The following is a 17,160-nucleotide window of genomic DNA, read 5'->3' on the forward strand; positions in this document are numbered from 1 at the left end:
TCACTGCTTTGATGTTTGCAGAGAATGACATGGTGTTGTCTAGGGTCACGCCAAGGTTCTTTGCACTATGGGAGGGCGACACTGTGGAGTTGTCAACCGTGATGGAGAGGACTTTGAATGGGCCGGCCTTCCCCGGGAGGAAGAGCAGATCCCTCTTGTCGAGGTTGAGCTTGAGGTGGTGGGCCGACATCCAAGCTGAGATATCTGTCAGGCACGCAGAGATGCATGTCGCCACCTGGGTATCAGAAAGGGGGAAGGAGAAAAGTAGCCATCCGCATAGCCATGACGGAGGCGATTAACTTGGTGTATAGAGAGAAGAGGAGAGGGCCTAGAGCCAAGCCGTGGGGGACACCAGTCATAAGAGTGTGTGGTGCAGACACAGATCCTCGCCACAACACCTGGTAGGAGTGGCCTGCCAGGTAGGATGCGATCAAAGCGTGCAGAGCCAGAGGCACCCAGCCCTGAGAGATTGGACAGGAAGATCTGACGGTTCACAGTGCTGAAGGCATCGGATAGATCTAGGAGGATGAGAACAGAGGAGAGAGAGTGAGATTTTGCGGAGTGGAGAGACTCTGTGACAGAAGAGCAATATCGGTTGAGTGACACATCTTGAAGCCTGACTTGTTAGGGTCAAGAAGATCCTTCTGAGAGCGATAACGAGAGAGTTGGTCAGAGACACCACGCTCAAGTGTTTTGGAAAGAAAAGGGATATAACGGTCTGTAGTTTTTTGCGTCAGAGGCGTTGAGTGTTGGTTTCTCGAGGAGGGGAGTGACTCGGGCCATTTAGAAGTCAGAGGGGACACAGCCAGTGGTCAGGGATGAGGAAAGTGAGGAATGGGTCTGGAGAAGGGAGGAGGGGATGGGGTCGGCAGGAAGGTTGTCGGGCGGCCGGACCTCACTAGTCGCAGGATTTCATCTGGAGAGAGAGAGGGGGAGAAAGAGGTCAATGCGTAGGGTAGTTCTGTGTGAGTGGGACCAGTGGACTCAATAGGCTGAGTGAATGAGTGGGACCAGTGGACTCAATAGGCTGAGTGAATGAGTGGGACCAGTGGACTCAATAGGCTGAGTGAATGAGTGGGACCAGTCGACTCAATAGGCTGAGTGAATGAGTGGGACCAGTGGACTCAATAGGCTGAGTGAATGAGTGGGACCAGTGGATTCAATAGGCTGAGTGAATGAGTGGGACCAGTGGACTCAATAGGCTGAGTGAATGAGTGGGACCAGTGGACTCAATAGGCTGAGTGAATGAGTGGGACCAGTGGACTCAATAGGCTGAGTGAATGAGTGGGACTAGTGGACTCAATAGGCTGAGTGAATGAGTGGGACCAGTGGACTCAATAGGCTGAGTGAATGAGTGGGACCAGTGGACTCAATAGGCTGAGTGAATGAGTGGGACCAGTGGACTCAATAGGCTGAGTGAATGAGTGGGACCAGTGGACTCAATAGGCTGAGTGAATGAGTGGGACCAGTGGACTCAATAGGCTGAGTGAATGAGTGGGACCAGTGGACTCAATAGGCTGAGTGAATGAGTGGGACCAGTGGACTCAATAGGCTGAGTGAATGAGTGGGACCAGTGGACTCAATAGGCTGAGTGAATGAGTGGGACCAGTGTACTCAATAGGCTGAGTGAATGAGTGGGACCAGTGGACTCAATAGGCTGAGTGAATGAGTGGGACCAGTGTACTCAATAGGCTGAGTGAATGAGTGGGACCAGTGGACTCAATAGGCTGAGTGAATGAGTGGGACCAGTGTACTCAATTGGCTGAGTGAATGAGTGGGACCAGTGGACTCAATAGGCTGAGTGAATGAGGAACCGATGTTGTCAACCTTCTTTTTAAAGTGGTTGACAAAGTCATCCTCCAAGAGGGAGGATGTGGAGGATTAAGGAGGGAGGAGAAGGTGGAAAATAGAGGCAGAAGCTTGAAATTTAGAGTGCTAGAAAGTGGCATTAGCAGCGGATAGCGAGGAAGAGAAGGTAGAGAAGGAGGGAGTGGAAGGATGATAGGTCCTCAGGAAGTTTTTCTCAATTTTCGCTGAGCTGCCCGCAGCCCTGTTCTGTAAGCTCACAATTAGTCACTCGGCCATGGAGCAGGAGGAGAGGGCCGAGCTGGCCAGGAGGAAAGGGGGCCAGTGCGAGTCTTGGGATACGGAAAGGGAGGGTTGAAGAGGCAGAACGAGGAGACAGGTGGGAGAAGGATTTAGCAGAAGGGAGAGATGATAGGATAGGAGAGAGTAGTGGGAGAGACTGAGTGAAGATTGTGACGGCGCATGACCATCTGGGTAAGGGTTGAGTGGTTAGGGTTGGAGGAAAAGGGAGACAGAAAAGGAAACAAAGCATGATCAAAGACCTGGAGGGGTTTGCAGTAAGATTAGTAGGTGAACAGCCTCTAGTAAGATGTGAGTTGGAGGGTACTGGGAAAGGCTGAGGTCAAAAGAGGAAAGGAGGGGAAAAAGAGAGTTGGAAAGAAATTAATCGAAGGCAGACGTGGGGAGGTTGAAGTCGCCAAGTACCAAGAGTGGTGTGCCATCGTCAAGGAAATTAGCTTATGAAGGTGTCAATCTCATTGAGGAACTCTTTAAGGGCACCTGGTGGGCGATAGATGACAACAATGTTAAGCTTGAGTGAAGAAGTGACAGTGACAGAATGGAATTCAAATGAGGAGATGGACAGGTGAGAGAGGGAGAAAAGAGAACATCTCCACTGAGTAGCCCTGTACCACCACCGTGACCACCACAAGCTCTCGGACTATGAGAGAAAACAGATGAAAAGAGAGCAGCTGGAGTCGCAGTGTTCTCTGGGGTGATCCATGCCTCTGTCAGGGCCAAACAGTCAAGGGACTGAAGGGCAGCCTAGGCTGAGATGAACTCAGTGTTCTTGACAGCAGATCGGCAGTTCCAAACGCTGCCAGAGACACAGAATTCAACATGGGGTTGTGCACACAGGGTACATTACATTAGAAGAGTTGCAGCCAAAGGGGTGGAGAGCTTATGTAAAGCCTACAGGGAGAGGAGAGAACAGGTACAGAAAACACACACATAGTTGCCAAAGATACAACAGAGCAAAATGAGACCATCTGTAAATAACTAGGTAAGAAACTGATAGAGTGTGTAAATAACTAGGTAAGATACTGACAGAGAGTGTAAATAACTAGGTAAGATACTGACAGAGAGTGTAAATAACTAGGTAAGATACTGACAGAGAGTGTAAATAACTAGGTAAGAAACTGACAGAGAGTGTAAATAACTAGGTAAGATACTGACAGAGAGTGTAAATAACTAGGTAAGATACTGACAGAGTGTGTAAATAACTAGGTAAGATACTGACAGAGAGTGTAAATAACTAGGTAAGAAACTGACAGAGAGAGTAAATAACTAGGTGAGATACTGACAGAGAGAGTAAATAACTAGGTAAGATACTGACAGAGTGTGTAAATAACTAGGTAAGATACTGACAGAGAGTGTAAATAACTAGGTAAGAAACTGACAGAGAGTGTAAATAACTAGGTAAGATACTGACAGAGAGAGTAAATAACTAGGTGAGATACTGACGAGAGAGAGTAAATAACTAGGTAAGATACTGACAGAGAGTGTAAATAACTAGGTAAGATACTGACAGAGAGAGTAAATAACTAGGTGAGATACTGACAGAGAGAGTAAATAACTAGGTAAGATACTGACAGAGAGTGTAAATAACTAGGTAAGATACTGACAGAGAGTGTAAATAACTAGGTAAGATACTGACAGAGAGAGTAAATAACTAGGTAAGATACTGACAGAGAGAGTAAATAACTAGGTAAGAAACTGACAGAGAGAGTAAATAACTAGGTAAGATACTGACAGAGAGAGTAAATAACTAGGTGAGATACTGACAGAGAGAGTAAATAACTAGGTAAGAAACTGACAGAGAGAGTAAATAACTAGGTAAGATACTGACAGAGAGAGTAAATAACTAGGTAAGATACTGACAGAGAGAGTAAATAACTCGGTAAGATACTGACAGAGAGAGTAAATAACTAGGTGAGATACTGACAGAGAGTGTAAATAACTAGGTGAGATACTGACAGAGAGAGTAAATAACTAGGTGAGATACTGACAGAGTGTTTAAATAACTAGGTAAGATACTGACAGAGAGTGTAAATAACTAGGTAAGATACTGACAGAGAGAGTAAATAACTAGGTGAGATACTGACAGAGTGTGTAAATAACTAGGTAAGATACTGACAGAGTGTAAATAACTAGGTAAGATACTGACAGAGAGTAAATAACTAGGTAAGATACTGACAGAGTAAATAACTAGGTGAGATACTGACAGAGAGTAAATAACTAGGTAAGATACTGACGAGAGAGAGTAAATAACTAGGTAAGAAACTGACGAGAGAGAGTAAATAACTAGGTGAGATACTGACAGAGAGAGTAAATAACTAGGTAAGGTACTGACAGAGAGAGTAAATAACTAAGTGAGATACTGACGAGAGAGAGTAAATAACTAGGTAAGATACTGACAGAGAGTAAATAACTAGGTAAGATACTGACGAGAGAGAGTAAATAACTAGGTGAGATACTGACAGAGAGAGTAAATAACTAGGTAAGATGAGAGAGAGAGAGAGAGAGAGAGAGAGAGAGAGAGAGAGAGAGAGAGAGAGAGAGAGAGAGAGAGAGAGAGAGAGAGAGAGAGAGAGAGAGAGAGAGAGAGAGAGAGAGAGAGAGAGAGAGAGAGAGAGAGAGAGAGAGAGAGAGAGAGAGAGAGAGAGAGAGAGAGAGAGAGAGAGAGAGAGCCTTTCTCTCTTTCCTTCCTGGATGAACTCAACAGAACCGTCTTAGTTCTGCGACGCACCCGCCGCTGAGAAAACAGGGGTGACTGAAGTACTAACATTGCTAATTACCTAGCAGAGGTGAAGAGCACCTCTCCCTGTACTAATTTCTGATTACCCTAGGAGAGATGAATCCACTCACCTCTCCAATACAGCCACTGATTACCAAAACAAGTCACAAATTGCCCCGCCCCCTTGAGCCTGATTGATGTGTCAACAACTATCTGCAAAATGATGAGTAATCAGCAGTTCATACACCAAGTAGACCACTGGGAAGACAGGAAGCAGTTCATACACCAAGTAGACCACTGGGAAGACAGGAAGCAGTTCATACACCAAGTAGACCACTGGGAAGACAGGAAGCAGTTCATACACCAAGTAGACCACTGGGAAGACAGGCAGCAGTTCATACACCAAGTAGACCACTGGGAAGACAGGAAGCAGTTCATACACCAAGTAGACCACTGGGAAGACAGGCAGCAGTTCATACACCAAGTAGACCACTGGGAAGACAGGAAGCAGTTCATACACCAAGTAGACCACTGGGAAGACAGGAAGCAGTTCTTACACCAAGTAGACCACTGGGAAGACAGGAAGCAGTTCATACACCAAGTAGACCACTGGGAAGACAGGAAGCAGTTCATACACCAAGTAGACCACTGGGAAGACAGGAAGCAGTTCATACACCAAGTAGACCACTGGGAAGACAGGAAGCAGTTCATACACCAAGTAGACCACTGGGAAGACAGGCAGCAGTTCATACACCAAGTAGACCACTGGGAAGACAGGCAGCAGTTCATACACCAAGTAGACCACTGGGAAGACAGGCAGCAGTTCATACACCAAGTAGACCACTGGGAAGACAGGAAGCACTTAAAACGTTGATGGCCCTAGCAAGCAAAAAGACAGTACTAGACCACAACAGATAAAGACAGTACCAGACCACAACAGATAAAGACAGTACTAGACTACAACAGATTAAGACAAAAAGACAGTACTAGACCACAACAGATAAAGACAGTACTAGACTACAACAGATAAAGACAGTACCAGACCACAACAGATAAAGACAGTACCAGACCACAACAGATTAAGACAAAAAGACAGTACTAGACCACAACAGATAGAGACAGTACTAGACCACAACAGATAGAGACAGTACTAGACCACAACAGATAAAGACAGTACCAGACCACAACAGATAAAGACAGTACCAGACCACAACAGATAAAGACAGTACCAGACCACAACAGATAAAGACAAAAAGACAGTACTAGACCACAACAGATAAAGACAGTACTAGACTACAACAGATAAAGACAGTACCAGACCACAACAGATAAAGACAGTACCAGACCACAACAGATTAAGACAAAAAGACAGTACTAGACCACAACAGATAGAGACAGTACTAGACCACAACAGATAGAGACAGTACTAGACCACAACAGATAAAGACAGTACCAGACCACAACAGATAAAGACAGTACCAGACCACACCAGATTAAGACAAAAAGACAGTACCAGACCACAACAGATAAAGACAGTACCAGACCACAACAGATTAAGACAAAAAGACAGTACTAGACCACAACAGATAGAGACAGTACTAGACCACAACAGATAGAGACAGTACTAGACCACAACAGATAAAGACAGTACCAGACCACAACAGATAAAGACAGTACCAGACCACAACATGTAAAGACAGTACCAGACCACAACAGATTAAGACAAAGAGACAGTACTAGACCACAACAGATAAAGACAGTACTAGACTACAACAGATAAAGACAGTACCAGACCACAACAGATAAAGACAGTACCAGACCACAACAGATTAAGACAAAAAGACAGTACTAGACCACAACAGATAGAGACAGTACTAGACCACAACAGAGAAAGACAGTACCAGACCACAACAGATAAAGACAGTACCAGACCACAACAGATAAAGACAGTACCAGGCCACAACAGATTAAGACAAAAAGACAGTACCAGACCACAACAGATAAAGACAGTACTAGACCACAACAGATAAAGACAGTACTAGACCACAACAGATAAAGACAGTACCAGACCACAACAGATAAAGACAGTACTAGACTACAACAGATTAAGACAAAAAGACAGTACTAGACCACAACAGATTAAGACAGTACTAGACCACAACAGATAAAGACAGTACCAGACCACAACAGATAAAGACAGTACCAGACCACAACAGATAAAGACAGTACTAGACCACAACAGATAAAGACAGTACCAGACCACAACAGATAAAGACAGTACCAGACCACAACAGATAAAGACAGTACCAGACCACAACAGATAAAGACAGTACCAGACCACAACAGATAAAGACAGTACTAGACTACAACAGATTAAGACAAAAAGACAGTACTAGACCACAACAGATAAAGACAGTACCAGACCACAACAGATTAAGACAGTACTAGACTACAACAGATAAAGACAGTACCAGACCACAACAGATAAAGACAGTACTAGACCACAGCAGATAAAGACAGTACTAGACCACAACAGATAAAGACAGTACCAGACCACAACAGATAAAGACAGTACTAGACTACAACAGATAAAGACAGTACTAGACCACAACAGATAAAGACAGTACCAGACCACAACAGATAAAGACAGTACTAGACCACAACAGATAAAGACAAAAAGACAGTACTAGACCACAACAGATTAAGACAGTACTAGTCCACAACAGATAAAGACAACAAATGATACTAGCTATAGCTATGAAGGAAATGGGTGAGAGTTGATTCTCTAAGTATATCAGAGTATGGAATGGAATAGGTTGCTATTTGGGATACAATCTATGTGCAACGGTCTGGTCAGGCTCCAGGCTCAGTAGCACTCTGTCAGCACAACAATGTTATTATTCTAACAGCATGCTATTTGGGATACACTCTATGTGCAACGGTCTGGTCAGGCTCCAGGCTCAGTAGCACTCTGTCAGCACAACAATGTTATTCTTCTAACAGGAAAAAAGAAACACCCAAATTAACATTCTGTCCACTGTCAAGTGTTATCAGAGTTCAGATGTAAGCTGATGTGACAGTTTACTGTGAACTTGTTTTTATGCACTCCTGTTTAATGGACCTCTGGGTAACTCAGTGTAATGGAACGCTGTGTAACTGTGTAGCTCAATGTAATGGAACTCTGTGTAGCTCAGTGTAATGGAACTCTGTGTAACTCAGTGTAATGGAACGCAGTGTAACTCAGTGTAATGGAACTCTGTGTAACTGTGTAGCTCAGTGTAATGGAACTCTGTGTAACTGTGTAACTCAGTGTAATGGAACTCTGTGTAACTGTGTAACTCAGTGTAATGGAACTCTGTGTAACTCAGTGTAATGGAACGCTGTGTAACTGTGTAGCTCAGTGTAATGGAACTCTGTGTAACTGTGTAGCTCAGTGTAATGGAACTCTGTGTAACTGTGTAGCTCAGTGTAATGGAACGCTGTGTAACTGTGTAGCTCAGTGTAATGGAACTCTGTGTAGCTCAGTGTAATGGAACTCTGTGTAACTCAGTGTAATGGAACGCTGTGTAACTCAGTGTAATGGAACGCTGTGTAACTCAGTGTAATGGAACTCTGTGTAACTGTGTAGCTCAGTGTAATGGAACTCTGTGTAACTCAGTGTAATGGAATGCTGTGTAACTCAGTGTAATGGAACGCTGTGTAACTGTGTAACTTAGTGTAATGGAACTCTGTGTAACTGTGTAACAGTGAAATTGAACTCTGTGTAACTCAGTGTAGTGGAACTCTGTGTAACTCAGTCTAATGGAACGCTGTGTAACTGTGTAACTCAGTGTAATGAAACTCTGTGTAACTCAGCCTAATGGAACGCTGTGTAACTGTGTAACTCAGTGTAATGGAACTCTGTGTAACTCAGTCTAATGGAACGCTGTGTAACTGTGTAACTCAGTGTAATGGAACTCTGTGTAACTGTGTAACTCAGTGTAATGGAACTCTGTGTAACACAGTCTAATGGAACGCTGTGTAACTGTGTAACTCAGTGTAATGGAACTCTGTGTAACTGTGTAACTCAGTGTAATGGAACGCTGTGTAACTCAGTATAATGGAACTCTGTGTAACTCAGTGTAATGGAACGCTGTGTAACTGTGTAACTCAGTGTAATGGAACTCTGTGTAACACAGTCTAATGGAACGCTGTGTAACTGTGTAACTCAGTGTAATGGAACTCTGTGTAACTCAGTGTAATGGAACTCTGTGTAACTGTGTAACTCAGTGTAATGAAACTCTGTGTAACTCAGCCTAATGGAACGCTGTGTAACTGTGTAACTCAGTGTAATGGAACTCTGTGTAACTCAGTCTAATGGAACGCTGTGTAACTGTGTAACTCAGTGTAATGGAACTCTGTGTAACTGTGTAACTCAGTGTAATGGAACTCTGTGTAACACAGTCTAATGGAACGCTGTGTAACTGTGTAACTCAGTGTAATGGAACTCTGTGTAACTGTGTAACTCAGTGTAATGGAACGCTGTGTAACTCAGTATAATGGAACTCTGTGTAACTCAGTGTAATGGAACGCTGTGTAACTGTGTAACTCAGTGTAATGGAACTCTGTGTAACACAGTCTAATGGAACGCTGTGTAACTGTGTAACTCAGTGTAATGGAACTCTGTGTAACTCAGTGTAATGGAACTCTGTGTAACTGTGTAACTCAGTGTAATGGAACTCTGTGTAGCTCAGTGTAATGGAACTCTGTGTAACTCAGTGTAATGGAACGCTGTGTAACTCAGTGTAATGGAACTCTGTGTAACTCAGTGTAATGGAACTCTGTGTAACTGTGTAGCTCAGTGTAATGGAACTCTGTGTAACTCAGTGTAATGGAACTCTGTGTAACTCAGTGTAATGGAACTCTGTGTAACTCAGTGTAATGGAACGCTGTGTAACTCAGTGTAATGGAACGCTGTGTAACTGTGTAACTCAGTGTAATGGAACTCTGTGTAACTGTGTAACTCGGTGTAATGGAACTCTGTGTAACTCAGTCTAATGGAACGCTGTGTAACTGTGTAACTCAGTGTAATGGAACTCTGTAACTGTGTAACTCAGTGTAATGGAACGCTGTGTAACTCAGTGTAATGGAACTCTGTGTAACTCAGTCTAATGGAACGCTGTGTAACTGTGTAACTCAGTGTAATGGAACGTTGTGTAACTGTGTAACTCAGTGTAATGGAACTCTGTGTAACTGTGTAACTCAGTGTAATGGAACTCTGTGTAACACAGTCTAATGGAACGCATTGTAACTGTGTAACTCAGTGTAATGGAACTCTGTGTAACTCAGTGTAATGGAACTATGTGTAACTCAGTGTAATGGAACTCTGTGTAACTCAGTGTAATGGAACTCTGTGTAACTGTGGAACTCTGTAACTGTGTAACTCAGTGTAATGGAACTCTGTGTAACTCAGTGAAATGGAACTCTGTGTAACTCAGTGAAATGGAACTCTGTGTAACTCAGTGTAATGGAACTCTGTGTAACTCAGTGTAATGGAACTATGTGTAACTCAGTGTAATGTAGGCCTACTGTGACCAAAGGAAGTTTGAAATGATACAATGACTGATGTTAAAGTTCAGACTGTCAGCTCTAAAGGTATTTTCATCCAAATCGGGTGAAACATTTAGAAATGTTTGTTCATGGTCGCCGTCGTCCCCCACCATTACAATAACAGGGGAGGTTAGCATTTTTTTTTTTTTTTGGGGGGGGGCATGATATTTGTGCGTCTGTAACTTTCTCACTGTTCACGTTTATTTCAGGATTATCCGTGATCATGGTAGCATCCACATCAATTAGAAACATATTATATTCTTATTTAGAATAAAAGTGACTCCAAAATAACAATTCATTATTAACCATTCATTTCTATTGGGCACAAAATAATCAGAAACACAACCAAAACAAACATCAAATGAATCCCAACAAGTGTGTAGAGTCACACGCCTCATGAGGTCATTGTGTGTTATGAATATGGGACCAAATACTCAACTTTTTACTACTTTAATACACATAAGTTAATTCGGTCCGGGACTTTTGGTCCCCTAAAATGGTGTTCACCCGATATGGATGATAATACCCTCAAATGAAAGCTGCACTTTGACCTCACAGTCATTGTATCATTTCCAATCCAAAGTGCTGGGAGTCCAGAAGCCAACACAACAAACAATGTGTCACTGACTCAATCCTGTTGTAGCTCACTGTATATATTAAATTGATTAAAGTCTCGATGTCGCTTGAAATATGCCAATGATCTGTCTGTGTGATCTTTTTTTTTATGTACGTCTGTGTCTGTCTATTTGTCCGTCCGTCTCTGTGTGTCTCGTCCTCAACCGTCCCCCAGAGAACCACCGTCTGACCCTTGACCTGCAGAAGGTAGAGCAGCTGGAGAGTAAGATCAACACAGAGCTGACCAGCCTGAAGGACAGGATAGAGACCATGACTCAGGAGCTGGAGACGTACAGCAACCTGGACAATCTAAAGGCTGCTGGAGAGGACAAGAAGAAGGTACTGTCTGTCCGTCCGTCCTGTCCGGTCCGGTCGGGTCGGTCGGTCCGTTGGTCCGTCCTTTCTTTCTTTCTTTCTTTCTTTCTTTCGTACAGACCTATGTTTGGAAAGTACACCTGACCTCAGCTATGGGCCTATAGAGTGTCAGTAGCCGAGCTGATGTAGGATCAGTTGCCTTTTAGAGTGTAATGATTAAGATAATATGGATGAGGGGACCTGATCCTAGATCAGCACTGCCACTCTGCTTAATGAATACGGGCTCTGAAGTGTCACTCAGTGTGGGATTAGTGTGTGGTCCAGGCTTTGACGGGATGCCCTCTAACCCCTCCCTCTGTGGAGGAGGGTCCATGAGGTTTTTTTTACAAGTTAAAGTTCACTGCAGCCCATTAAACATATGTTTTAAAGCAGACATGTTTTTTTTTTTTTTTTTTTTTAACATTTGAATGATTATGTTCACAGATAATCAGCTCAAATGAATACTCGCTCTCCATTTGGCAAATCTGACCATAATTTTATCCTCCTGATTCCGGTTTACAAGCAAAAATTAAAGCAGGAAGCACCTGTGACTCACTCTATACGGAAGTGGTCAGATGACGCGGATGCTACGCTACAGGACTGTTTCGCTAGCAGACTGGATTCATACAATGGCATTGAGGAGTATACCACCTCAGCCACCTGCTTCATCATAAAGAGCATCTACAATGTTGTCCCCACATTGACCATACGTACGTACATATCCCGACCAGAAGCCATGGATTACAGGCAACATCCACACCAAGCTAAAGGCTAGAGCTGCCGCTTTCAAGGAGCGGGATTGTAATCCGGACACTTATAAGAAATCCCACTACACCTTCAGATGAACCATCAAACAGGAAAAGCGTCAATACAGGACTAAGATTGAATCCTACTACACCGGCTCTGACGCTCATCAGATGTTGCAGGGCTTGAAAACTATTACGGACTACAGCCGTGAGCTCCCCAGTGACGTGAGCCTACCAGATGAGCTAAATGCCTTTTTATGTTCGCTTCAAGGCAAGCAACACTGAAGCATGCATGAGAGCACCAGCTGTTCCGGACGACTGTGTGATCACGCTCTCGGTAGCCGATGTGACTAAGACTTTTAAACAGGTCAACATTCACAAAGCCCCGGGGCCAGACGGATTACCAGGACGTGTGCTCAAAGCATGCGCGGACTGGCAAGTGTCTAAACTGACATTTTCAACCTGTCCCTGACCAAGTTTGTAGTACCTACAGACTACCATAGTCCCTGTGCCCAAGAAAGCGAAGGTAACATGCCTAAATGATTACCACCCCGTAGCACTCACGTCGGTAGCCATGAAGTGCTTTGAAAGGTTAGTTAAGGCTCACATCAACACCATCATCCCAGAAACCCTAGACCCACTCCAATTCGCATACCACCCCAACAGATCCACAGATGAAGCAATCAAACTCCACACTGCCCTTTCCCACCTGGACAAAAGGAACATCTATGTGAGAATGCTGTTCAATGACTACAGCTCAGCGTTCAACACCATAGTGCCCTCCAAGCTCATCACTAAGCTAAGGACCCTGGGACTAGACACCTCCCTCTGCAACTGGATCCTGGACGTCCTGACGGTCCGCCCCCAGGTGGTAAGGGTACGCAACAACACATCTGACACGCTGATCCTCAACACTGGGGCCCCTCAGTGGTGCGTGCTCTGCCCCCTCCTGTACTCCCTGTTCATTCATGACTGCACGGCCAAACACGACTCCAACACTGTCATTAAGTTTGCTGACGACACAACAGTGGTAGGCCTGATCACCGACAACGATGAGACAGCCTATAGGGAGGATGTCAGAGCTGGCCGTGTGGTGCCAGGACAACAACCTCTCCTTCAATGTGAGGAAGACAAAGGAGCTGATTGTGGACTTCAGGAAAAGGCGGGATGAACAGGCCCCCATTAACATCGACAGGGTTGTAGTGGAGCGGGTCGAGAGTTTCAAGTACCTTGGTGACCACATCACCAACAATCTATCATGGTCCAAACATACCAAGACAGTCGTGAAGAGGGCATGACAAAGACTATTTCCCCTCAGGAGAATGAAAAGATTTGGCATGGGTCCTCAGATCCTCAGAAAAGTTCTACAGCTGCACCATCGAGAGCATCCTGACCAGTTGCATCACCGCCTGGTATGGCAACTGCTCAGCATCTGACCGCAAGGCGCTACAGAGGGCAGTGTTTACGGCCCAGTATATCGCTTGGGGCCAAGCTTCCTGACATCCAGGACCTGTATACTAGGCCCCAAAAAGGGTCAAATACTCCAGTCACCCAATTCATAGACTGATCTACCCTCTGTAGCGGGTGGCCTTAATCAAAATGGCCACCTGGTCTATTTACATTGACCCCCCCCCCCTTAGTTTTTACACTGCTGCAACTCTCTGTTTATTATCTATACATAGTCACTTTATGTACGAAATAGCTTGACTAACCTTCCCGCGTTGACGCTGTACTTTTTCGTTGACTATTTTTTTTACTTTAGTTTATTTAGTAAATATTTTCTTCAAAGTCTTTATTAAAACTGCATTGTTAATGGTTAAGGGCTTGTAAGTCAGCATTTCACCGGAAGGTCTACTACACCTGTTGGGTTAAGGGCTTGTAAGTCAGCATTTCACCGTAAGGTCTACTACACCTGTTTGTATTTGGATCATGGGACAAATTAAAATTTGATTTACAAAATGTGTTACATAGTTAATCATGAAAGCATTTTAAGATAACATTAAGACAACGGTCCTCTTTCAATGTTTAGTATCCGCAGGAATCAGGATGTAATATTTATTGAAAGACCCCCATCTGTGGCAGATGTCTCATGGCATAGTCCCTGTAAGATCACGTCGCTAATGTAAACAGCGACGGTGTTATCGTTGAGGGAGTTTACCAAATGGGAACAACTTGGTAGAGCTACAAGGAAACGTGAAAGCATCCTCCTCTACAGGCATCACAAAGCGACTCTCCTTTAAACAGGAAACACATTCTCTGAGAGATTTGACACCAGGAAGTCATGTTTCTTCCACTGACTCAGTCTGAGAAACACAAGTTTTAGTTTCAACCAATGAAGAAAGGGGTGTAACCAATGGCTGGTTGACCCACTTCATCTGCTTAAACATCCTTAAGATATTTTTTCAGTAAATCCTTGTTTTATTACCCCACCAGAGCTGTGTATCCAAAATATACAGCTATTCACTATCTGAGCTGATGATTTGCTGTGGTAGCTCTACTAACACCATAATGAGTGTTGGATGAATTAATGAATGAATGGTAGTTCATCTAAGTTGTTGTCTATTGTCCTATAGAGGCTGCAGGAGGACAGAGTATCCCTGGCCCAGAGGAGAGACGGCTTTCACAAGGTCATGCAGAAGATGAATGAGGTGTATGAAGCTCTGAAAACACAGCTACAGGACAATGAGACACATGCTCAGGTACAGAGGCCATACTGACTACAGACTAGTGTGGAGGTTAGCCTGGTGTCTGATCTGTTCATGCTATTAGCCAACAACCATGGTAGTTGCCAGGCTAGGCTAACTTGATGTGGCCTGTCTATTGCCTTTCACGAACACTCATGATGTCATAATAACTTTGGAGCTTGAACATTCTTTGAGTGTTTCTTGCCTGTTTTTTTTTCTCCTCTCAACCAATCACTGTTTTCTGTTGGTTTTCAGCTGACCAATCTGGAGAGGAAGTGGCAACATCACGAGCAGAACAACTTCGTCATGAAAGAGTGTATCCTTGTGTTTTGATTGGACACAATCAAGTTCCATTACAGGACTGAATCAGTAGGTTGGTGTCTGTCGTTCACACCACAGGCAGAATGGATCTGCGGGATCTATACATTACAGGACTGACAATGGTAGACGTAATATCCCCAATGGGGGGGACATGTTGTATAAACCAAAGTTTCCTTGACTCCTACATCTCCAGTCATCGCCTCTAAGGGTATGGAGAGCGACTACCGTCCGGTGGTGAAGACTGTCTCCAGGCAGCTGGCAGAGTACAACAAGATCCTCATAGACACCCTGCAGGGAACCAAGATCTAGGAACTGACTCGGGGACAAGGACAGCTACAGCTTCCTCTCTCTGGAGGCAGTCTCCATGTCCCACTTCCTGCATCAACCCCTCCGTCATACACTACCGTTTAAAAGTTTGGGGTCACTTAGAAATGTCCTTCTTTTTTTAAAGAAACGCCATTCTTTTTTTTGTCCATTAAAATATAATCAAATTGATCAGAAATACAGTGTAGACATTGTTAATGTTGTAAATGACTATTGTAGCTGGAAACGGCAGATTTTTAATGGATTATCTACATAGGCGTACAGAGGTCCATTATAAGCAATCATCACTCCTGTGTTCCAATGGCACGTTGTGTTAGCTAATCCAAGTTCATCATTTTAAAAGGTTAATTGATCATTAGAAAACCCTTCTGCAATTATGTTAGCACAGCTGAAAACTGTTGTCCTGATTAACGAAGCAATAAAACTGGCCTTTAGACTGTTATTTTGCCCATCTTAATCCTTTCTTTTTATTGGCCAGTCTGGGATATGGCTTTTTCTTTGCAACTCTGCCTAGAAGGCCAGCTTCAGATTATTGGCAATTTCTCGCATGGAATAGCCTTCATTTCTCAGAACAAGAATAGACTGACGAGTTTCAGAAGAAAGTTCTTTGTTTCTGGCCATTTTGAGCCTGTAATCAAACCCACAAATGTTAATGCTCCAGATACTCGACTAGTCTAAAGAAGGACAGTTTTATTGCTTCTTTAAACAGAACAACAGTTTTCAGCTGTGCTAACATAATCGCAAAAGGGTTTTCTAATGATCAATTAGCATTTTAAAATGATCAACTTGGATTAGCTAACACAACGTGCCATTGGAACACAGGAGTGATGGTTGCTGATAATGGGCCTCTGTAGATATTCCATAAAAAACCTGCCGTTTCCAGCTACAATAGTCATTTACAACATTAACAATGTCTACACTGTATTTCTGATCAATTTGATGATATTTTAATGGACAAATGTGCTTTTCTTTCAAAAACAAGGACATTTCTTATTGACCCCAAACGATTGTGTACGTATGGGTTGACAGATTATATATATATATATACTATACTATATACTCAACCGTTCAAAAGTATATATACTCAACCAAATATGATATACGTATGTGTTTGAGCAGAGATATACTGGACTCAAACCGCATATGAGACCCAATTGTATAATGATAACAAAGTGTCTTGAATCATCCTTCTATGTAGTTACATTTGACATATTTCAAACGTTGTACATGACCATTTCTCTGTAGATCCATTACTGTCAATACAACATGTTCTGTAGCGTCCTTTTGCTTTCTTTCTTGATAAAACGGTTTGACCAACGACATTGTCACGTTTCTACATTTATATATTTTACCTCTTGGGGATGTTATTCGAAAACATAATGTTAACTTTCACTGCTATGCGGATGACACACAGCTGTACATTTCAATGAAACATGGTGAAGCCCCAAAATTGCCCTTGCTAGAAGAATGTGTTTCAGACATAAGGAAGTGGATGGCTGCAAACTTTCTATTTTTAAACTCGGACAAAACAGAGATGCTTGTTCTAAGTCCCAAGAAACAAAGAGATCTTCTGTTAAATCTGACAATTAATCTTAATGGTTGTACAGTCGCCTCAAATAAAACTGTGAAAGACCTCAGCGTTACTCTGGACCCTGATCTCTCTTTTGAAGAACATATCAAGACCATTTCAAGGACAGCTTTTTTC

General features: G+C 43.4%; 1 protein-coding gene across 1 annotated transcript in view; it reads left to right on the forward strand.

Annotated features, from left to right (window-relative positions):
• The window catches only part of LOC139421841 (intraflagellar transport 74), a 66,947-nt gene extending 50,174 nt beyond the window's left edge, over positions 1 to 16,773 (forward strand). Inside the window, exons 17-20 of the mRNA XM_071172963.1 lie at positions 11,202 to 11,365; positions 14,700 to 14,825; positions 15,066 to 15,126; positions 15,325 to 16,773. Coding sequence (XP_071029064.1) covers positions 11,202 to 11,365; positions 14,700 to 14,825; positions 15,066 to 15,126; positions 15,325 to 15,440 — 467 coding nt within the window. The 3' untranslated portion in view covers positions 15,441 to 16,773. The remainder of the gene's footprint in view (positions 1 to 11,201; positions 11,366 to 14,699; positions 14,826 to 15,065; positions 15,127 to 15,324) is intronic.
• The last annotated feature ends 387 nt before the right edge of the window (positions 16,774 to 17,160 follow it).

This window comes from Oncorhynchus clarkii, chromosome 12 (assembly GCF_045791955.1).
Source record: "Oncorhynchus clarkii lewisi isolate Uvic-CL-2024 chromosome 12, UVic_Ocla_1.0, whole genome shotgun sequence".
NCBI classification, from domain to species: domain Eukaryota; kingdom Metazoa; phylum Chordata; class Actinopteri; order Salmoniformes; family Salmonidae; genus Oncorhynchus; species Oncorhynchus clarkii.